Source organism: Barbus barbus (genome assembly GCF_936440315.1).
Source record: "Barbus barbus genome assembly, chromosome: 4".
NCBI lineage: Eukaryota > Metazoa > Chordata > Actinopteri > Cypriniformes > Cyprinidae > Barbus > Barbus barbus.
In genome coordinates this window covers 17,828,240-17,844,760 of record NC_136732.1, presented here as the reverse complement: position 1 = coordinate 17,844,760, position 16,521 = coordinate 17,828,240, and the positions used below count along the sequence as shown (strand labels likewise).

At 40.1% G+C, this 16,521-nt stretch overlaps 1 protein-coding gene across 1 annotated transcript in view; it reads left to right on the top strand.

Moving 5' to 3' along the window:
• The window catches only part of LOC306864494 (rho GTPase-activating protein 23-like), a gene marked incomplete at its 5' end in the record, with an annotated part of 42,891 nt that overhangs the window by 16,564 nt on the left and 9,806 nt on the right, over window positions 1-16,521 (top strand). Inside the window, 11 exons of the mRNA XM_079408536.1 lie at window positions 2,149-3,823; window positions 9,541-9,699; window positions 10,111-10,222; window positions 10,310-10,349; window positions 11,575-11,712; window positions 11,921-12,229; window positions 14,481-14,542; window positions 14,631-14,859; window positions 14,949-15,101; window positions 15,299-15,377; window positions 15,537-15,610. Coding sequence (XP_079264662.1) covers window positions 2,149-3,823; window positions 9,541-9,699; window positions 10,111-10,222; window positions 10,310-10,349; window positions 11,575-11,712; window positions 11,921-12,229; window positions 14,481-14,542; window positions 14,631-14,859; window positions 14,949-15,101; window positions 15,299-15,377; window positions 15,537-15,610 — 3,030 coding nt within the window. The remainder of the gene's footprint in view (window positions 1-2,148; window positions 3,824-9,540; window positions 9,700-10,110; window positions 10,223-10,309; window positions 10,350-11,574; window positions 11,713-11,920; window positions 12,230-14,480; window positions 14,543-14,630; window positions 14,860-14,948; window positions 15,102-15,298; window positions 15,378-15,536; window positions 15,611-16,521) is intronic.

Here is a 16,521-nt window from a genome sequence, read left to right as displayed (position 1 = left end):
TTACTAAATTGTTTAAATTAAGACTTGTTTTGGAAAGAATGATTCATGATTTAGGTTTATTTTTGTTTTAATTTAACTTTAATTAAATTTGTTAAATTAATTTATTTTGATTTTATAATTTTAATATTTGTCATAATATTTTATGCCATGTTGGTTTTCAAGTAAAAATATGTTTTATGATATTTTTACTGAGACAAATCAAAAATACTGAATAAAAAGTGTTTTGTGATGTGAACATTTTGCATTTGTAGAATATAGAATTTAGGTAACTTTGTGGTCTAGTTTGGTTTTCCGAGGTAAAGCTAGTAAACCCACACACACCCTCAGAGGTGTGTACACAGTTCTCACACTTATAGACACAGGAACTGACGTTTGACAAATCTGATATTTTATATTATAGCAGTAGGTTGGTTCAGCAGGATTTTTGAAGAATTTCCAAGGAAGAAATCAAGAATCAGTCATGTCTTAAACATGCAGACAGTCATATGATTACCACACAAAAACTCACAAACACATATGCATTCTTTCACACAGCGCACAAACATTCCCACTCGCATATTTTCTTCAGTGTACAAATTACCCAGTTGCCCACATGATCGGACATGCAACTCACTAAAGGCGAAGGGAAACCTTTATGCACTTGTGCGGCACATTCAGACATATGCTTTATACACACTCGAATGAATCTTTGCACAAGGGCACTCATACTAAGCGAATTCCCCATATAGCCTCCTAAGAGACCCCACTCTTTCTTACTCCTCTATTCTTCCCCCCATGTCTACCTCTCCTTCTCTCTGTCTCTCTACACACCCCTCCTTACACCCCCATCAGCTACATTCCAGAGATGACATCATCAGTTATGTAGCCCCTCCCACACTCCCACAGGGTGGAGAGACAACGAGAGAGAGAGAGAGAGAGAAAGGAGGGAGTTCAAGAGCATTGGGTTGGGTAGGGCTCACCATAGACAGAAAGAGGAAAAGAGATATAGAGAATAACAGAGGGACGTGACAACGAGACATGAACTTGAAAAAGCATGAATCAGGACCTAAGAGGTAAATTTAAGCTGTTAAAGGGAACGCTATAAAGAAAACGAGAGACGTTTGACACATTGGAGCTTTAGGGAATGTTTCTCTCTTTTAGTGAGTTTCGGTTTTCTGTGTTGGTTGTATTTGCATGTATTAGCAGACTGCATGTACTATGCTATGCTATCTTAGTCAATTTGCTTGCCTGGAGCCGGACAGCGTTTCGTCAGCCAGCCATGTCTGTTTTGTTATCATAAATTCTTAATGTAGCACATGTCGAGTTTGTGTTAGTGTTGATGGAGGGCTGGTGCCTCTGGTCAGCTTGACATCCTCTCTACAGTTACACTGTATGGGTCGTGCAAGTTGTTGAGGTTGTAGAGTCGATGTCTTATCATTTTTATAACATTATACTGCACAAATAATTTTCAAAATCAGTATTTTATTCATATTTCTATTTAAACATCCTTAAAACAAGATAAATTTAATTTAGAAGGTGGTTTTACCTTTCTTATAATATGACGTGAATTAAGTTTTAACTTTCTCTTATACTATCCTTATCCTTTCCTTATGTATTTTTCTTACTTTAACCATGAATCTAAATATCACATACATTTATAATATATCCAGAGAGATTTAATGTTAAAACTAAATCAATTCTTAAAAAATTATTGAATCTCTTTAAATAAATTAGAAACATAATTTGTGTAAAATATATTTTGTTTTTGTCTCAAAGGTTTTTTTTTTTTTTTTACTAGAAAAAAATATTACGTTGTGGTGAATCTCTCATGAATCTCTCAATGATTTCCTTTTTTTTCCCTCATGATTTTTAGATAATTTTAGAAAATTATTATAAATCATCAGCTTTTATTTATCGAGATCTTTAGATAAGCCAGTTTTGGTGTTTGAAAAACTAAATCAGCTAGTACTACACTGAAACTCAGTATTATGACAGTCACATGATCAGTAGAGTAATAGTGTCTCATGGTCAGTATGTAATAGTAATGTTATCTCTCTTTTTTTCTATGAACTTTTTACATCCACTCCTTGATCCCTTTCTCACTCTCTTGAACTTATGTCACCCCTTTATGTTCCTTTAGAATTAAACAGTTGTATTTCTCTCTTTCAGGCATATTCCCATGATGCCTACCTAAGAGGGAACAATCCATATACAGGAAAGGCCCAGAATCTTCCTCCACCACCCCCTGTCCTCTACCCTCCACGTACAAAGACCCAGCCTCCTGCGGGGTACCCCCCCAGCCCTGCCCCAGCTTCTTCACACATGGGGCAAAACCAGCTGGACAACTGGAGCCGCTGGCCCGGCTCCTCGTCTGGTCCCTCTCTGCCCCTTGACAACCGGACAGTAGCTTCCAATGCCGTCTGGGCAGCCGAGGGCAGGACCTGTGAGCCAGGAGGTGTTGGTCACAGTAGCCCTGCACACCGAACTGAGGAGATCCAGTATGGAATGACTGAGAGGACACAGCAGGCAACCGGACAAATGAGAGGACGCTCATATTCATCATCTTCCTCCTCAGGAGGGATGATGAGTCCATTGCATCATGCTCATCTCGCCAACCACAACGTGGGGCACATCGGAGGCCGCAAGGAAAGCCCACCTTGGGCCAGCCCTTCTCAGTCAACATCAACACCTCCATCCAGCCGCAGCGAACACACCCAACAAGCCCTTTCCAACTGGTACTACAGCCAGGTACCAGGCCGGGAGCGGGAACGGGAACGGGAACGAGAGCGATCAAATTCTCGTTCCATGCACCCACGCCACAGGAGTTTCTCACAGGACCGTCTACGTGATATTGGAAGGGCCAGGCGTTCGCAGCAAGCAGGTTTTCCCCACAGCGCATCACAAGACACACTACTGCTGCTTCAGCAGAGCTCGGTAGCATACACCGATCCCCACTGGAACCAGGGAGACTGGCGGGGTGAGCATGCTTATGGACAGCACCCATCCTCAGTGGCCTATGGGCGCAAGTCCTCCGAAAACCTTCTCACAAGCCGGTACGGACATTCGGGACGTTCACTGGAAACTCTCGACCGAGCTGTGGGGATACTCTCACCACGACTCGAAAGATCCACTTGGGTCCAGTATCCTCCAAATAGGACTGAAAGCTATCTGAGACGTGGCGGACCTTGTGAGTCACACCACCAACACACCCCTCAGCATCCAAACCTCACACACGCAGTGCACCAACACTCGACTCAGACTCCACAACCACAGCAGGCAGCTCCACAGGCAAGACATTTGCCTTCTTGCCAGAGTCTAGATAAGGAGCCGATTGGCTATCGTAGCTACAGCCCCTCTTTCAACCGGAAGACTGGCCGTATCTTGCAGCAAGCCCAGTCATTCAGAGACCCCTCTTACACAGGCCCACACCTCTGGACCCCTACAACCAAAACCAATCCTCCAGAGGGGCTTCCACCCTCGGCTTCTCCTTCCCCAACTCCACCAGCCACCTCTTCTTCAACTGCTATTCCCACACCCCTTGAAGGACAAGACAGAAGTTACCGACCCACTAATCATGACAGAGGGGCAGGGGAAGCAACAGGTGAAGCCCAGACACAGGAAGTGGTTCTGAGGCAGAAACCACCCACTGGCCGAAGGGGTGCGAATGCCCTACGACATCCACATTACGGCATAGCACTTGACTCCAGTGACCCACTGCTCTTTACCTCTGATCCTACGGAGCCCCCTGCCAAAGCGGAGAGTGCTATTTCCCATCGTCGTACGAATGGTAACCTACCACCGCTATCCATAGAGGATGAATCCCTCGCATCAATTCCCTTCATAGGTAAGCCCTATTGACTCTCATGTTCTCCTTTTCTTCTTGGTGTATTCAGAATACCGTTCCATCTAGTTCCCGGTTTCTCTCTCTTCCTCTCTTCCCATCATTTGCTCGCTCTATCCTGCACGTGGTTGTTATTTTAACAAGGAAACTGATTAAGTATCCAGACACCATTAAAATAGACTGATGGGAATGTTGGAGAATGTCTTAATAACTCACAACCCCACTGGTCTTACACTTAATTTCCTATGTCTGGTGAACCATGTCTGTGCATTAGGTAATGCTGGAATCTCCCATGGTCAGCCTAACAATATTAGTTGTCTGTGGCTGAATCAGACTTACTGGATTTAAAGTAGTCCTATTTTTCGTTCTTCCTCTCCTTCTTTTTCCACTCCTCCAGTGCCCAATTCCATCCTGTTTCTCCAGTTTTAGTAGACGCTTCTGTCCAAATTGATGGCCTTCTTTGGGAATTGAGCTCATGACCTTTGCATTGTTAGTGCCACGCATAACTGTTTGAGTTATGGGAACGCTATGAAGCTAAACGACTTGAAGTGAATTGTCTCGAATATTTACATACTGTAGAAATGTTGATTGATTGGCTAAGGCACATATTGTGTGAATAAGTGTGTTTTATAACCTACCCTTATTTTAGGGTCAAAATAGCTGAAACATATCTGCTGAAGTTAACTAGGTCACCCTAAAATAGGGAAATGGCTTATAAATAAACTAAATAAGTAAAGTCTTAGGGTAAGGTTAGGGGTTGATTGGTTTTATTTGAAAAAAGCAGCTGTCTAAGTGTGTGTAGTTTGTGTGTTTGCTTTGGCCTGTAGCTCAAAGTGATCTTGTCTCTGCTTGCCTTTATTACTAAACCAGAGTGCAAGAGGAAATCTGAAACAAAATGGCTGGCTGAATGCAAAACATTCAAAACAAATGGTGATAGACACATAGACACCAAAACTCTTAATGTTAAATGTGCTACAGAGTGGTTATACTGTATATGATTGGCCATGAGTCTCTGTTTCCTCTAATTATATGTTTATAGCACAGCTGGATTCAAGTGGAGTGCTATTGATTTTGCAGTTTCCTTAAAAGCTTTCAGTTGGCCACTTGCTTTCCTTTAACATTGCATGAGGAGTGGTAGTGGAGCAATGGCAACATTAAAGCAAAATCACTTAATTTCAGGCTATTTCTTATTGATTTTTAGATCATTCAGATCTTTTCACTGCTGGCCATCTTTTTATCATCTGTTGTGATTGCATAAGCTGGTGTTAGTGCAGTGCATTCATTCCTGATGGAGGTTAAGCCTAAAACCACTATGCATAAAAGTGCCCCACCTTTAGCATTCAGTGCAGACGAGAAGCATGTTTCTACTACCACACACCTGTACAGTGCAACACACCTTTGAGTTAGACCCTTCAGTTTGATTACATTTATTAAAATGATCTTGCTTACGTTATATGTGTATGTTTAGGAGAAGTTGTGGAGTCTTGCAAAAATGTGACTACATATTTGGGATGAGAGCAGGTCGGTGTATCCCAGGCCCTGGTTTAGTGATTGATGGAGGCAGAACAGCGTAAAAGACTTTGAAACGGAGAGGACTAAACTGAAACTAACAGAAATGCTCACAAGCTGGGGCATGTTATACCGTACTGATAAAAACACAACAGGCAGACTGTTCTTGCTCTACCTGCCATGTCAGTGGAGTTGTTTGTACTGGAATTTCTCTTATTGATTCGGGGTGAATGGTTTTCAAACTGCGTTATTGTGTGTGTGCAATTGGATCTTTGTTTTGTGTAAAGATGACATTCAAGTCATGATTACAACCAGAAAGCATAAATAATATTCATTGCATAGGGCCATATCTACATATATCAATCTGCATCATGCAATAAACTAAAAGCCTGTTCATGCCTTGTTTAAAACCGAGAAGATTTTTAGACAAACTTTTGGTCTTGAAAGTGTTATTTTAGGATAGTTATGATACTATTGAAGGCTGTATATATATATTTGTTTTTTCAGTTTCATTTAAAGTAGTTAATTTTAGTAATTTTGTTTGTTTTTTGTAAATATGCCTATATTGTTTTTATTTCATTTTTATTAAAATTTGTATATATTATTTTTTATTTTATTGTAGTTAACTATAATAACCCTGGTTACTGCATAACATACCTGGTAACCTGGTTACTCCAAAATTAATACATTCTAAGGAAAAAATACATAACAAACAAATATCTTTATTCATTCCAGCCCACAGAATAATAATACCCAATCAGTTTTTATCACTTTATGAACATATTTTACTAAAAGTCATGCTGATCAGAAATCATTCTTCATTCTTACTGAAGTTTCTGTAAAACTTGTCTCAGTTAGCAACAGTAACTGAGGGAGTTGGAGCTTAGTGAAGGGTCATTTCAGGTAAAACATTTTTCAGAGGAATGAGGAAAATTAAAATTGTTTTGGAGTAAATTAAGCTGTATCACACAGTGTTTACTGTTGTGTTGTTTAGTTGTTGAAGACTGCACTTTATAATCGTGTAATGAACTGAGAATGGCAGAAGGAAGAGGGGCAGAGAGCAGGGGTTTTTGGGGTTAGGGGTGAAGGACACACATACACTCACACACACAATCAGATATTACCGGACACAATCGGCACACTCAGCTCTTTCTGCCCTCAATGTGGTCATTGTGTCTCCAATAAAAAGGGGAGGAGTCTTCCCTCCACCAACCATTCACACACTAACATTCTACACGCAAAAGATATTTGCACATCTGCACACAGGTTGTCTCACTTAAAACCCATCTCGTTTTTGGAGAAATCCCTCTCACCACACTTTTGCTCATATTACAGTGTTGTCAGGCCTGGTTTCATTTTGATTTGTGACACTATAAAAGGAAACCTCGCCATGTTCATTATATTTGTGTTCTTCACTCTTTGGTTTTGTGGATATGTCAGCAGAAAGACTGCATATTGTGGCCAATGAGAGTCCGTTCATGGAAGTACTTCTGGTGGGCTGGGTTATTTACAGCATCTCATCTGAACCTCAAAATAAGACTGTTGCACATGACTGATGTTGAAGTAGTACAGATGGATTTTGTATGTGCTAGTGTTGTATGTCCATGATACAGATTGTGTGTGTGTGTGTGTGTGTGTGAGCTCATACTCAGGCTTCAGTAATGAGGGCCTTTGTTAAACCCACAGAACAGCTATTTCTGCCAGTGGCTGGAAAACAAGCACAGTCCAGATTCCACATCCTAGATTGGGAATGTTTCCGCCCCTGCTCCCTTCTAGTGTGTGAGAGAAAGAGTAGACAACATCAGTGAATTAAAAGAAAGAGGATTCACTTGATTTAAGACAAACATATTTAATTAGAGGTTGGTTGTGTGTATATTGTAATGAATGTTGGAGACTTTTAAAAATCTGATTTAACTGATGACAAAGAAGAAAAGAATTGGACTTCTATGAAGTCTGAAAAGCTGGATGGCTGAGATAAAGATAGTCACATTATTATGACAAAACGTTGTGCACAGAGATAAAGAAACACAAATAATGAGAATAGAGAGCAGTATGCTATGCTGATAGGTTTAAACAGGGGACCAACTTCTTAAAGGGATAGTTCACCCAAAAATGTAAGACCTTTGTTCATCTTCAGAACACAAATTAAGATAATTTTGATGAAATCCGAGAGCTTTCTGACCCTCCCATAGACAGCAACGCACTTGACACATGCGTTGTGAAACTCTTGTGAACGTGCTGCAGAGACTGACATAGAAGAGAAGAAATTGCTGAATAAAGTTGTTATTTTTGTTTTCTTTGTTCACAAAAAGTATTCTCGTAGCTTCATAAAATTAAGGTTGAACTACTGATGCCACATTTTAACAATGTCCTTACTACCTTTCTGGGCCCTGAGCGTGGTAGTACTGTTGCTGTCTTTGCAGGGTCAGAGAGCTCTCAGATATCATCAGAAATATCTTAATTTGTGTTCTGAAGATGAACGAAGGTCTTACAGGTTTGGAACAACATGAGGGTGAGTTCTTTGGGTGAAATATTATTTTAAGCATTTAGAAGCCTTCTAGAAACATGAGGGTCTGTAATATACCTGGAGAAAGCCGTCTGTTAGAATGAACCTTCTTCTCAACTCCCTCAGCCTGGTTTTAATGGTCTAGTCACCTGATCCGTAAATATCATGTGACTAATCAAAGCAGGAAAATGACATCATAGCAACAGTGATTGGCTGATGGAACAATAAGAACACTTTTCATTTTGATAGTTTTGAAAAGGATTATAATGATGATAAATGACTGTTAAAATTTGATACAGCTTATTATTTTTGTTTGTTATTGACAGCTGTTTAGGGGGCTACATGTGTATGTTTACTACTAAATGCTTATTATTTTAACAATTTTCAAGTTTTAGTACATTTTGTTCCTGAAATCTCTCTGAATCCCAGCTTCTACTGGGATCAGGGTACGATTTCTTTTTTTTTTTTTTTGATCAAAGGTAAGCCAATCCCACTAAAATGTGTTTTGAAGAACCCATATTGTAGGGTTGATCCAGATCAAAACCAAGAATGGATTACACAATCAACTCCAAACCCAGAATGCTTTGTGTTTTCTTTTAAACAAACGATTTTCAAGATTTCATCTAATCCGCCAAAATCTGATCAAATTACTTTTGAACAACTGGGCCTAGAGCTAACTGGACTGTGCTAACCAGCCAAACCTTGTTTAGAAATCCTCTTGTTTAGCGGTGTTTGTGTTCTGCTGCCACCTGGTGGTGTTGACAGATGTTGTTTCAGGTGGTTTACTGGTTTACAGAATCTCCTTAGTCACTGAAATACCAATGTGCTGTCAAATTGTGTTTTTGAAGCGATCATGTTACCGCCGCAGGGCAAGAAAGACCTGACACAAAAGTGCAAGCACATACTTTGAAAACAGTTTTTTTTTAAAGAATTCATTGAAGGTGCCACTCATCTCACTCACACATGGCTAATATGTGCTTATGTATGAGGCATTTGGGGAAAAGAAAGACTTTGACAGGATGGATCTTTTAATGTATTGTTAGCTTTAACCAGTTAACCACTCCAAAGAGGTTGTTATAAAAGCATACCTGCAGCAACCAACTACTTCCCACAAGAAACGCACAACACTGAACACTATGCACTTTAGCAAGAACTGAAACCACGTGCTAATACAAAAAGCACTTGTACAGCTCAGTTCCACATTGAACACTTATTTCATGGAGGGCCACGAGTCAGGTACAAAATGCTGTATGATTTATTCATTCTTTCTCTTCTCTTATCTCTCATCATTTTTCACTTTGTCACATATTACATGCTTTAACTTTACTTGCTTTAACACATGATGAGTGGGTACAGATATAGCTTCTGCTTACAGTAACACTCGATTACTCCTCCTCTCTTTAAGAGTGTCTAAATCTCATTAGTTTTTGCAATAAATTGAGTGTTTGGAAATTCAGTTGTTTACTTTTCTATGCACTCGTGTCAGAGAGGAAGAGTTTCTTGTGTTTTGGTGTATTATGATATTTAAATATCTTGAAATTAACTGTGCAAAACCATTTTGCTTTCCCTCTAACCTTTCCCTCCTTCCTTGTTATTGGTTTCCCTTTTTTCAATCTTACTCCTTTTTCCAATATAACTTTCTTTTATTCTTGTCTTCCTTCCTCCCCCTTTTCCTATCCTTTCCTCCGTTCCACTCCTCCCACAGATGAGCCGACCAGTCCAAGTGCAGATCTGCGGGCACGTCATGTCCCCGCCTCCTCCGTCGTGTCCAGTGGCGGTATAAAGTCCGCCCCTGCTGTGGCCACAAGCCCCGCCTCCCCAACCTTCACCTTTCCCCTCGACCGCCTTTTCTCCCACGACTGCAGTGAGTGATGCTGAGATAGAGAAACACTGTTACTGTTACTACTAAATGATCAAATCACTGCGTACATGAAAGCATCGCGACAAGTTTACGAAATTATGTAAACATTCAGAAGCTGCATGTGATCGCTCCTACTGCATGCGTACTCATACAGCACAAAGTCAAATGTATGTGCATGCTGTACTGCATATGCTCACATGCTCGTTCAGTAATGCCCGTGCACCGTCTTTGGACTTCACTGAGACTGTGATGAAGATGACCGCCTTCCTACCTCCTAATCTCAAATTATCCTTACCAATTCCACACTAACTGTCCTTCATCAGCTCTATCTCTTCTTTTCCTGTATAGCAGTTCTTTGTCATTTTCACTGTTTGTAATGAATGGATGTCTGTCTTTTTCTGTCTCTATAAGCAGGTGATCCCAAGTCTAATCGTCGCTCTTCTTACCTGCTGGCCATCACCACTGAGCGCTCCAAGTCATGTGATGAGGGGCTTAATGCATATAGAGAAGAGGGGCGGGTCTTCTCGTGAGTTTTGGGACTTTACTACTAGGATTAAAAAGTAAGAATGTGTGAGTTTATTTTATTTTTTAACATATTGTGCTTTTTCAAAAGGAGGATTCCAAAAAGAGTTAAGAGCTTCTTTACTGAAGGGGTGAGTTTAATTTCCTAAATTACCGTAGAAACTGGGTCATACACCCTAAAATTTCGGCATGAACAAAACTGAATTGTTTTGAGTCAACATTAGTCAACGCAATATTATATATTTCTGTGTATAGATCAGATGTTGGATGCTGATTGGTCAATACCAGTTTTATGTTAGTATTATTATTACCTTTTTATGACTAATATTTTTTCATTATTTTCTTTTTTTAAGAAAAGCCTTTCTAGAGGCTCGAGATGCAAATTAGCATATGCTATATACAATGCATATTTTCAGCTTCTTCTGGCTGGACTAATTTATATAATAATTCACTATTATATATATTTTTTTAATATATTTTGAATTGGATTTTATTTTTAAGTTTTTAGTTATCAGTTTAATTTCAATTGAAGTTTTTGTTTATATATATATATATATATATATATATATATATATATATATACATACCCCCGGTTTCACAGACAAGGCTTAAACCTAATCCCAGACTAAAATCTAAATCTCAGCTGTTTCAACTAAAAGAAACTTGCTCTGACTGATCTTAAAATATATCAGTGCCCTTTATTTTGTCTCAAAATGCACACCAGTAATGTTTTTTCTAAGGCACGTTTATAAAAATTACTTAACTGTCCTAATTGAACTATGTCCTAATCCTGGTTTTGTCTAAACCCTGTCTGTGAAACCAGGTCATATACTATTATAGTTAAGCTTTATTAATACATTAAACTTAAGTTTTCAATTTAATTTTATTTAAGTTTAAAAACTGTATCCGTTAAAAACTGTGCATCTGTCGATTTTAATTCATTTTTGTATAAAAATACATTTAATTTCTATTAATTTTATTTTGTTTTAGTCATTTTAGTACTTCAAATTTTTTATTTCTGTTAGCTGCAAAGGCAACATCTAATTTCTTAAGTTCATGTTTTTCAGCTAATATTCCATCATCTATTTTTTTTCCCAATTGAATATGTGCGTTTGCTAAACAAATGCCTAAATAGTTATTTAATTATTGGTTAACATTTTCTAATTACCCAAGAATAGATGAAAAAGTAAAAAATATCCATTTAGTTTCAAATTGAATTGTATGATATTTTAACTCAAAACATGTAGTATGCAGCTTTAAATGTTCTCTTCCTGTATCCTGGTTCTTTATATTCTGTAGTTCCATGTCAGGTCAGTGTCACAGTTGTGTATTTCTCTGTCCTGTGTCATGGTTTAGTCTCTGGACAGTCTGGGTGCTGCAGAAGAGGCTCGCTCTAAACGACACTCTACCTCAGAGCTGGGCAGCATCAGCTATAGTGACGTGAAGAGAGAAGGTTGGCTCCACTTTAAACAGATCCACACGGAGAAGGGCAAGGTAAGCTAAACAGACAGCGAGGGTTCATTTTTAATCCGGGGGAGCAGTTGTTAGTGGCTTAGATAAACGTGGGCTTGTAATAGAAAGGTTTTAGGTTCAAACTCACCATACAAGTTGCTTTAGATAAAAGTGTCTGTTAACAGACCACCGTAATTATAGTCACCTGTATGATTTGATGGATGAGCTTAGACTTTTCTCTCTCTTGCAGAAGGTGGGTAGTGGCATCTGGCCTTGGAGGCGGGTGTTCTCCGTGCTTCGGTCCCACTCTCTGTTCCTCTACAAAGACAAGCGAGAGGCAGTGCTCAAAGGGGCGGTGCTGGGAGGCGGGTCCGAAGAGGAACAGCCAATCAGCATCCGGGGCTGCCTTGTTGACATTGCGTACAGCGAAACGAAGCGCAAACACGCGCTGAGGTTGACCACACAGGACTTCTGTGAATACCTGCTACAGGCGGAGGACAGAGAGGACATGCTAGAGTGGATTAGGGTCATCAGAGAAAACAGCAAGACTGACAATGAGGTGAGAGTGTAAGAATGATGGCACATAGACTTCAACCGAATTAAATGGCAAGACTAAATTTGTTGTTCTGGGTTTGTCCAGATGAATGACAATGGATTTTTGAGGTTGTCATTGCCTGTGCAGGAAGCAGTGCATGTTTACATGGTGTTTGTTTTTTGAGATCTATCTATCTATATATACACTGTATGTGTGTATATATACTGTATGTATATATATATACACTGAACAAAATTATAAACGTAACACTTTTGTTTTTGCCCCCATTTTTCATGAGCTGAACTCAAAGATCTATACAAAAGGCCTATTTCTCTCAAATATTGTTCACAAATCTGTCTAAATCTGTGTTAGTGAGCACTTCTCCTTTGCCGAGATAATCCATCCACCTCACAGGTGTGGCATATCAAGATGCTGATTTGACAGCATGATTATTGCACAGGTGTGCCTTAGGCTGGCTACAATAAAAGGCCACTCTAAAATGTGCAGTTTTACTGTATTGGGGGGGTCTGGGGTCTGAAAACCAGTCAGTATCTGGTGTGACCACCATTTGCCTCACGCAGTGCAACACATCTCCTTCGCATAGAGTTGATTAGGTTGTCCACTCCTCTTCAATGGCTGTGTGAAGTTGCTGGATATTGGCAGGAACTGGAACACGCTGTCGTATATGCCGGTCCAGAGCATCCCAAACATGCTCAATGGGTGACATATCCAGTGAGAACTGGGATGTTTTCAGCTTCCAGGAATTGTGTACAGATCCTTGCAACATGGGGCCGTGCATTATCATGCTGCAACATGAGGTGATGGTCGTGGATGAATGGCACAACAATGGGCCTCAGGATCTCGTCACGGTATCTCTGTGCATTCAAAATGCCATCAGTAAAATGCACCTGTGTTCGTGGTCCATAACATACGCCTTCCCATACCATAACCCCACCGCTACCATGGGCCACTCGAGCCACAATGTTGACATCAGCAAACCGCTCACCCACACGACGCCATACACGCTGTCTGCCATCTGTCCTGTACAGTGAAAACCGAGATTCATCCGTGAAGAGAACACCTCTCCAAAATGCCAGACTCATCGAATGTGAGCATTTGCCCACTCAAGTCGGTTACGACGATGAACTGCAGTCAGGTCGAGACCCCGATGAGGACGACGAGCATGCAGATGAGCTTCCCTGAGACGGTTTCTGATAGTTTGTGCAGAAATTCTTTGGTTATGCAAACCGATTGTTGCAGCAGCTGTCCGGGTGGCTGGTCTCAGACGATCTTGGAGGTGAAGATGCTGGATGTGGAGGTCCTGGGCTGGTGTGGTTACACGTGGTCTGCGGTTGTGAGGCCGGTTGGATGTACTGCCAAATTCTCTGAAACGCCTTTGGAGATGGCTTATGGTAGAGAAATGAACATTCAATTCACGGGCAACAGCTCTGGTAGACATTCCTGCAGTCAGCATGCCAATTGCACGCTCCCTCAAAACTTGTGACATCTGTGGCATTGTGTTGTGATAAAACTGCACATTTTAGAGTGGCCTTTTTTGTGGCCAGCCTAAGGCACACCTGTGCAATAATCATGCTGTCAAATCAGCATCTTGATATGCCACACCTGTGAGGTGGATGGATTATCTCGGCAGAGGAGAAGTGCTCACTAACACAGATTTAGACAGATTTGTGAACAATATTTGAGAGAAATAGGCCTTTTGTGTAGATCTTTGAGTTCAGCTCATGAAAAATGGGGGCAAAAACAAAAGTGTTGCGTTTACAATTTTGTTCAGTGTATATATATATATATATATATATATATATATATATATTTAATTAAATTTATGAATGGGCTAAAACAAAACCCAACATGCTTGGGAAAAATAAAATATAAAGTACATTTTATTTTGTTTTCTATTTTTATTTTATTTTGTGCACATTCTAAAATAATAATAATAAAATAAAAAATAATAACATTTATGGGGAAAACTAAAATTAAAATCAAGTACTTTTTTTAAGAAATATGAAAATGTACTTTGTTTGAATTTTTCTTATTTATTTTTAGTTTTCCAATTATGTTTAGTGTGTGAAAATGTTTTAATTTACAGTTTGCTGTAGTTCTCATTACCGATAGCACAGCTTGTCGGTTAATTTCCCCGAACACTTTGGTTCTGTGGCCTGTGGTTTTTGCACTGCCCAAAATGGCTAAATTTGCTCAATCAGTGGTGTTTGGGGTGGGACAAGTTTAAATGCTATTTATTCATATTTGTCTGTAGGAATTGGGTTTCTCACGACAAGCTCTCATCAATAAGAAACTTAATGACTACAGGAAGCAAAGGTGAGATTGGAGATCATTGTAGCATTTTTAACACATTTCACTGTTCCGAATTTAAAACAATCATCCTCTTCTTGGTTCCCTCCTATAGTCCAACGGGTAATAAACCAGACTCCTCACCCAGAGTGCCTCGAATGACATTTCTGCTCAGTAAGCAAGACAACAGCGCACCTCCACGTTCCCCAAAACACGAGGCCAAAGATGAAAGCAGCCCTCCTAAATCCCCATGGGGCATAAATATAATGAAAAAGGCTAAAAAAGCAAGTCCTAAAGCATTTGGTGTGCGTCTAGAGGACTGCCAGCCTGCTACAAACAACAAGGTGTGTCCTTCTTGCAGTGTGCTGAATGTGTTTCTTCTGCTTACTGATAAATTTAGGTTAATATGTTTAAATGTGTATTGTTTGTGTAGTTCATTCCCCAGATTGTGGAGATTTGCTGTGGGTTGGTGGAGGACATGGGTCTGGAGTATACAGGGATCTACAGAGTGCCAGGAAACAATGCAGTAGTGTCCAGTCTGCAGGAGCAGCTCAACAAAGGAGGAGACATCAACATAGCTGAGGAGGTGAGCTGTTTACTCTCACACACACGATCTCTGTCAGGGACACTGTGTTTATTAAATTGCCACTGGCTCTTTGAGACTGAGTCAACATACTGGTTATATTCACTTCCCATATTTAAGCGGATGCTTCCTCATACTGAAGACTCAGTGATAATTGGGTTCAACAACAACAACTGCTTTCACTTTTTACTCCTGTACAGAAATGGCAAGACCTGAATGTGGTCAGCAGCCTGCTAAAGTCCTTCTTCCGTAAACTCCCAGAGCCCCTCTTCACAGATGGTGAGTTTATGAGCACGCCAACTGTGATTTAGTGCTATTTTATGTGCATAAAACTGTAAATAAAGTAGAATCCTGAAGAAATATATTTTGAAAGGTATGAAGTATGTCATGTAGTGACATTTTATCCTTCTGTTTCTGTTTCTCATTATCCTGTTGAAGACAAATACAATGACTTTATTGAGGCCAATCGGATGGAGAATGCCAGTGATAGGCTAAAGACAATGAAGAAACTGGTATGAACTTGTTTTCAGCATGTTACTTTAAAAGCCACATTCTGCTGCAAATTTACACTACCGTTCAAAAGTTTGAGATCTGTAAGATTTTTTTCTCTTATGCTCACCAAGGCCTGTATTTATTTAATTAAAATATTTTAGAATATATGCATATTTTCATTCACAGGGTACCCGCGGGGTCTTAAAAGCATTGAAAAAGTCTTAAATTTGATAATCTCAAATTAAGGCCTTCATAGCCTTGAATTTGGTATACAAAGTCTTGGATTTCGTTACAAAGGTCTTTTTTTTTTCCCCTCTCCTAGGATTAAGTTCATACCGTAACAAAATTAACTGTTACTAATGTAGGCTAATTATAAATTCATGCAGCGTAACTTTGAGTGCACCTCACGCTCCACGTCATAGCAGAAAGCGCGCGCACCCGTTACTATGCAGGGCTCGCAAAATCGCTAGCCCGACGTCCCGGGGCTATTGCGTTTTCCAGTCGGGCTACCAAAATGTATCACTGCCCTGCCCGACGGGCTACCTTAAATACAGGGCTCCCACGCAGTGTTCCCTCTAAACTGAGCGCACGCGCGACCGCGCTCTTCTTCCACCGCGCGTTTGATTGAATGCCGCCAGTAAAAGGGAAAGAATAGCAAGGCTCGGGCAAACCACTATAGAGCTGATGTCACGACAGAGTTAGAGCCGGTTTCACAGAAAGAGAACAATGTGCACCAAATGAGTCGCTGTAGAAACTAAATACTTGAATGGTTGCGGTGTACTCAACACGAGAGACAACACAAACACAATGACGTGAAATAAAACGTCCTCCTGTATTAAAGAAGAGTGGCTTGATTAAGTGCTGGAAATAATGGAGGATGGATAACAAAACTCTGAAACGTACGGTCACACACAAGAGTATTGTACAAACT